Source organism: Catharus ustulatus, chromosome 17 (genome assembly GCF_009819885.2).
Source record: "Catharus ustulatus isolate bCatUst1 chromosome 17, bCatUst1.pri.v2, whole genome shotgun sequence".
NCBI lineage: Eukaryota > Metazoa > Chordata > Aves > Passeriformes > Turdidae > Catharus > Catharus ustulatus.
Genome location: NC_046237.1, coordinates 8,188,846 through 8,195,089, shown reverse-complemented (window position 1 = coordinate 8,195,089; position 6,244 = coordinate 8,188,846). Strand labels below are relative to the sequence as shown.

The window sequence follows — 6,244 nt, the reverse complement described above, 5'->3', positions numbered from 1 at the left end:
TGGCCCCTCTCCTGATGTCCCAGCTCTCAGTTCCAGGTGCCTGGTAGTGCTGGCCTGGGAAGTGGGGGCTTCTGCACAGCCCCTGCCGGGGGGAAGCTGCTGCTGGTGGCCACATCCCCAACCCTACAGGGAGACCATGGGACAGGTGGCAATGAGGGCTGTGGGCCAGGGTGGCCATGCTGGGGGCTGTGGTTTGCCTGGAATGCTCACTGGCCTAAGGACAGGGACATGTGCCCATGCCAGCATGGATGCCCCCTCCTATGCCTGGTGCCTGACCCGAGGAGCCTGTCCCTCCCCTTGGACCGTGACAATACAAGGACGGGTCCCTGGATGAGCAGGTCTGGGTCTGGTCCTTCCTGCCTGTGCTGGCACGAGCAGACAGTGCCCGTCCCTCTGGGCACTCCTCCCTCATGGGCATGGGCGGTGGGTGCCTCCAGCAGCATGGCATGGCAGGGCTCACCCAGCCACCACCCCTGCAGCTCCCATTGCCACGGATGGGCTCCCAGCCCAACCCTGCCTTCAAGCTGCCGACACGACCTGACTGGGAGCTGGAGCCACTGAATGGAGGAGGAACAGCTCCTGCCTTGATGGATGCCTGGGGAGGTGCCTGTCCCCAGCCTTCCTGACCCGGGTCTGTGTCTGCACTGCTCCACTGGCGCTGTGGCACCAACTCTGGCTGAACCTCCTGGCCCTGGAGGCCTCAGGTGATTTCAAGGCCACTCCAGGACCATATGGGGCAGCTGGAGGCAGACAAGCACAACTTTATTGCTGGAGGTGGTGGGGAGGGGACAGGCCAGCTGGGGCTCATGACTCTCCCATGTCCCCTAATGAAGTAATCTTCCTGCTGCAGAGGAACTGCTCTCCCATCACACAGCATCTGAAAAGGAGGATGTGCTTTTAGGGAGCAACGAGACTGCAGGAGTGAGGGACCAGTGGCCATGACTGCAGCCATGCTGGCCAGCTCCATGAGAGCTCCATCCCACTCTGCATCACTTCAGATCCCCTTGCCCTGCAGAGGCATCTGCTGGGAGCAGAGCAATGGGGCAGCAGTGGGAACTGGCCTCACAGTGATGCTGAGCTGGGAGGATGCTGAGGGCTGTGTCAGCATACAGGTCAGCTGGCACCCTGCATGACCTGGTGTTACCCCTGATGCTGGCCTCCTTAGGGTGGCCATAGGCCTCCTTACCACCAGACACCCGTGTGCAGACGTGGCCACAGCCATTGCTGCAGCACTTGTGACCCCAGGGACACTCCTCATCGAGGCTGCACAGGTCCAGGCAGGTCTTACTAATGCCCACAGGCATGGGGCACTCTCCACCTCTGCCTGCAAGGCAGAGCACTTTTCCATGGACCACCTGGCTGAGACACCCCACATCTCCTGGGGCAACACTGGGTCTCCTGTGCCTCACCTCCAGGAGTGTCCACACAGACACGGCCGCAGGAGGTGTGGGTGCACCTCTGTCCCCAGGGACACTGTGAGTCCGCCTCGCACTCCTCCGAGCACCGCTCAGCACTGGGCTGGGGCACAGGCACAGTGTCACGCTCTGTGGGCAGGGAAGGGTGGTCACCTGGTGACTGAGCGGAGGCTGTGTGTGCTGATCACTTGCATGGAAAGAAGGGTGGGGCCAGGTCATATCTGTGGAGGGTGTGAGACCCCCAGGGTACAGCTGCCTTGGCAGAGCCAGCTCAGGGCTCCAGTGTGGTCATGGTGAGGGGTCCTCATTGGGGATGAAGGGCCAGGATGCCCCGGGGTGGGTGCCAAGGGGACCTGGGCTCTGTCCCTGCTGGGCTGGGTGGGTGTGAGGGGCTGACCTTGCAGAGAGGCTGGCGTGCAGACGTGCCCACAGCCGTTACTGCAGCACTTGTGGCCCCAGGGACACTCCTCGTCGAAGTTGCACAGGTCCAAGCATGTACCCGCATCCCTGGGGATGGGGCACACTCCCACTCTGCCTGCAAGGTAATCACCCAGCTGGGAGACATCTGGCCCGGGGCGCCTCACCATGGGGCATTCCAGGGCAGACACACATGGCTCCTAGAGGGCCTGGCTGGTTCTCACCTCCAGGGATGTCCATGCAGACATGGCCACAGCCGATGCTGGTGCATCGCTGTCCCCGGGGACAGTGTGAATCAGCCTGGCACTCCTCCACACACCGGCCATCAGCTTTGTCCCCGCTGTCTGCAGGGGCACCAACTTGCTGTCACCTGGCTGCCCCTGGGGGGCTGGGGCCAGCTCCCCCCAAACAGGCTGTGCCCTCTACCTCTGGGCACGGCCACGCACTCCCAGCCACAGCCGGTGTCACAGCACTTCTCCTCTCGCCGGCAGACGCTGTCATCCAGGCACTGGCTCCCGCGCCGGCGCCGCGGGTCCCAGCACGGCTCTGCCCGGGGGCACTCTCCGGGGTGCTCTGCCAAAGGAGGGGATCCAGGTGAGGGCGGAGGTCCCAGCCCTGCTCTCACATCATTCCCTCTGCTGGTGGCCGCCACACTCACCTTGGGCAGGGCGGGTGCAGCGCATGGCGCAGCCAGAGAAGCAGCACTTCTCCTGCCGGGAGCAGTCCCTGTCGTGGGTGCAGGAGTCCGTCTCCGTGCACGGCTCTGATGTGTGCTGTGGCCTCACCTTTGGGCACTCACCGGGTTTGTCTGAGAGGGGCAGGAGGAGGGACCACCCTGTATTGCAGGCACCTCCTTTTCTGCAGCCTCGGGGTGCCCTGACGGCTGCACCTGGGGATCTGAGGGCCTGCCCTATGGCAGCGCCGTCACACATCCTGCAGTCAGGAGCTTTGACAGCATTCCTGGCAGAATCACTGTTCTAGCGACCATCTCCTCACCTGGTTCGGGAGCTGAGCACACATAGCCACATCTGCTGCTGCTGCAGCACTTCTCAGCCCCCGGGCACTGCCAGTCCTTGGTGCAGGGGGTGCCACATGGAGCCAGTGGAGCCTCCTCAGCCAGCGGGCAGATACCTGGTTTCTCTGGGGGCAGGAGGCAGCGGGGCTGGGAGCGCAAGCAGCGACAGCGGCTCTTCCCCACCTAGTTTCACAGTCCCTGGAACTGGGGGACACCCCTGCCCGTATGTGTCACCTCGGGATGGGGGCAGGCAGACATAGTCACAGCCACGGAGACAGCACTTCTCCTCGTGGGGACATTCGCCATCGTGCCAGCACCAGGCTCTGCAGTTGTAACTGGGGAACAGCCCGGCACGGACTGGGCAGAATCCGTCCTTCCCTGCAGGCATGGTGTGGCATGCAGTGGCTGCAGTGCCACTGCTTGGAGACACAGCTGTGGGGATCAGGGCACGTGGGGCTGTCGAATCTTTGGGGTGGCTCCCAGCCCCCTCACCTTGACTGTTTTCCACGCAGTGCCTGCTGCACAGCTGGTGACAGCACACGTAGTTTGGGGGACAGTCCTGGTCCGTGAGGCATCCCCACAGGTGCTGCAGTGGCCTTTGAGTGACTGGGGCAGGGCTGGTGTCCTCTGCACCGTGGAGCAGGATCAGAGCATGACGGTGGCCTCACCAGAGGGCAGTTGCACTGTTCCCTTCCCTCCCACTCCAGTGCCCACCTGGGGGCTGTGCAATGTCCTTCCCCCAGACCCGGCAGAGCCCACCTTGGCAAGATAGGGTGAGGGGTCCCGTTCGTGCCACTGCTCTGTGCCATTGTGGCTGCTACCCCCGGCATCATTCCCGGTTTCTGAGTCGTGTCCCCGCCCTCACTGCCCATCCTGTCCCATCCTGCCCCATCCTGCCTCACCGGCCGGTGCTCCCGGCAGGCACTGGTGGCCGCAGCTGCTGTTGCAGCATTTCTGCGCGTCGGGGCAGTCGCCGTCGCCTCGGCACCGCTCCCGGAATGGTCCTGGCTGCACCGTGGGGCCCTCGCTGGGCTTGGGCTGGTCTGACAGGGCGGAAGGGGTGTGACGATTCAGCATCCCCACCGGCCGCCCTGCCTGCCCCGGGGGTCCCTGGTTCCTGCCGTGACCCGCACATTCCTGGTGCCTGCGGCCACATCCCGGTGTGGGGTTTTCCCGGCAGCTTTCAGGAGCTGCCGGTGCAGGGAAAGCTGCGTGTGCTGCCCCAGGGGCCAGGACGTCAGGGGGACAACTATGGCCCGACAGGGTCCGTGGGGTGAGCCAGGGCTCGCAGCCGTCCCCGCCGAGTGCTTACCCTGCGCCGGCTCCAAGCAGGCAGAGCCGCAGCCCAGCGGGCAGCACTTCTGCGCTCCCAGGCAGTCCTTGTCCTCCAGGCAGGGGAAGGAGCAGGGGGCAGTGAGCCTCTCGGGGGCTGCTGCCGGGCAGGCACCGGGCTTCTCTGCAGCGCCGAGGGGCCGAGAGGTGAGGCTGTACTGCAGTATCCTAGAGCAGTATCCTATGCCCCTGCCAGACCCCTCTGCCTCGCCCTGGCTGCAGCCCTTCCTGTGTCCCATCCCAGCCACATATCCCAGCGGCGGTCAAGGAGGCTGCTGGCAGGGAGCTGCTCTATAGCAATGCGGATTGCACAGGGAATGGGACAGGGAGAAGGGTGCCAGCTGCCCCGGGACAGAGGTGGTGTCAGCGGCTGGATTGCGGTGCCGTCCGTACCTTCTGCCGGGGGGATGCAGCGGAGCCGGCACTCCCAGTGGCAGCACTTGAGCCCGGCGGGGCAGCTGGAGTCATTGGCACAGAGTGGGGACTCCAGGCGCAAGCAGCGCATGAAGTCCCGTGGACACCTCCCTGGTTTCTGGGAGTCCCCTGTGTTGGGATGGCGATGTGAGAACAGCGCCAGAGCCCCTCATCCTCCATCCCTGGGGAAGCAGGATGTGGGTCTCTCAGAAGGGACCAGGGAACTGGAGCAGGGACTGCAGCCCGGGGCCGGGAGACTTCTCTGCATCATGGCCTGGGGTTGCTGGACACATCAAGACCTGCATGGCACAGCACCATGTGGCACAGTGTAGCACATGTAGCACAGCACAGTGTCACTGGCCCTTGTCAGGGTGAAGCCAGCACAGTGCCAGCACCAGCTGGAGGTCAGGGTCTATTCCTGAGCATCCTTCTGCCGTGGGGATCCTCACTGCAAGCAGCACACTCCTCACTGCTGCTCTTCCTTCTCCTTCTTCTTCTCTTTGGCACCCTGTGCTCCTCTTGGCCATGTCGGGAAACCCTGGACAGCCCTGCCTCTGGTACAGGCGAGCTCTAGCTGGCGCTTGTGCCCGGCTCCTGCTGCCAGCTGGGGCTGTGGCAGGGCCGGGTGTTTGGGCTGCAAACAGACGCTGACGGAGTTTCACTGCAAACAGCAGCTGCTTGGTTCAAACAAAGAGGCACCGGCTGTGGCCTCGGTGTGGGCAGAGCCCTGCAGCTGCTGGGCACCATCACCCCAGGCATTGTCCCTTGGGGAGGCTGGCAGCAGGGTTTGTGCCCAGGGTGCAGCACAGACCTGCTGCACGTGATATTGCTGAGAGCTGACAGTTGCTGTGCCCATGGGGTGCAGGGGGTGCCCAAGGGGCTGAAGGCATGCACACATGCCCCTGCACCCTGGGGTGGGGTTCAGGGCCCCCCAGGCAGGGCTGCAGTGCAGATGCTGCAGCCAGCTGGGACGTAGTCCCTGTCAGCATGGGCTGGGCAGGGACAGAGGGGACATGGCAGGGACATGGGGCAGGGATGAAGGAGCTGCTCCCAGGCTGCCTGTGCCTGGCAGCTGCTGGGTTTGACTCCTGGTACTCACCGCCCTTCTCTGGTGTTACACTCGGCTCTGCCCTGAGGATGAGGAGGCACAGGAGGAGGAAAACTCTTAGGCTCATGGTGCTGCCAAGGATGTTGTGCATGTCTGGAGCTGAGCTGGGGCTTGGTTTAAAGTCTGTGCCTGAAGTGCCAGGGCAGCTGAAGTTGTGCTGCCTGCTGTGGCAGCTGATTGTGCTATGGACAGGAGGGGCAGGAGGAGGGGCAGTTCCCAGAACCCGTTGGTGCCCTGCCAGCCATCCCGCTTATCTCTGCCCAAACCCTGCTTTGGGGTCAGGGTGACCTGTGGGGCTTGGAAGGCCAGATGGGGTCAGGCACTGCTGTCCCCCATGTTGCACCGCCCCATCCTTGCTGGAGCTGGCTACCGCTGGTTCTCTGGGTTTCCTTACAGCCCCACTCACTCTGCTCCCTGGAGTGGGGGTTGTGGTCCTGGCATGGCAGTGGGAGCAGCACGAGGGGTTCTAACAGCTCTGCTGCTACACTGCTGCCGCCAAGTGCAGCTCCCATGCATGGGGCTGCTTGGGATCTAGCACCATGA

At 63.9% G+C, this 6,244-nt stretch overlaps 1 protein-coding gene across 1 annotated transcript; it reads right to left on the bottom strand.

The window, feature by feature from the left end:
• Positions 1-989: 989 nt before the first annotated feature.
• On the bottom strand, positions 990-5,768 carry LOC117004456 (keratin-associated protein 10-6-like). Its single transcript, XM_033075233.1, has 13 exons — positions 5,693-5,768; positions 4,573-4,722; positions 4,160-4,303; positions 3,750-3,890; positions 3,340-3,474; positions 3,082-3,225; positions 2,829-2,972; positions 2,491-2,640; positions 2,259-2,405; positions 2,057-2,176; positions 1,374-1,544; positions 1,145-1,324; positions 990-1,024 (listed from the first exon to the last, which is right to left on the bottom strand). Exons 1-13 carry the CDS (start codon positions 5,766-5,768, stop codon positions 990-992), a joined length of 1,737 nt encoding a protein of 578 aa, XP_032931124.1.
• Between the last annotated feature and the right edge of the window lie 476 nt (positions 5,769-6,244).

Excerpts from the sequence above, each read along its gene's own strand:
- LOC117004456 (XM_033075233.1), bottom strand. The coding sequence starts at position 5,768 with ATGAGCCTAAGAGTTTTCCTCCTCCTGTGCCTCCTCATCCTCAGGGCA. Across the intron at positions 3,475-3,749 it reads CCTGCCGGGAGCACCGGCCG|AGGACACCAGCCCTGCCCCA; the intron begins GTGAGGCAGGAT and ends TCCACGGTGCAG. Across the intron at positions 1,025-1,144 it reads TAAGGAGGCCAGCATCAGGG|CAGATGCCTCTGCAGGGCAA; the intron begins GTAACACCAGGT and ends CTCTGCTCCCAG.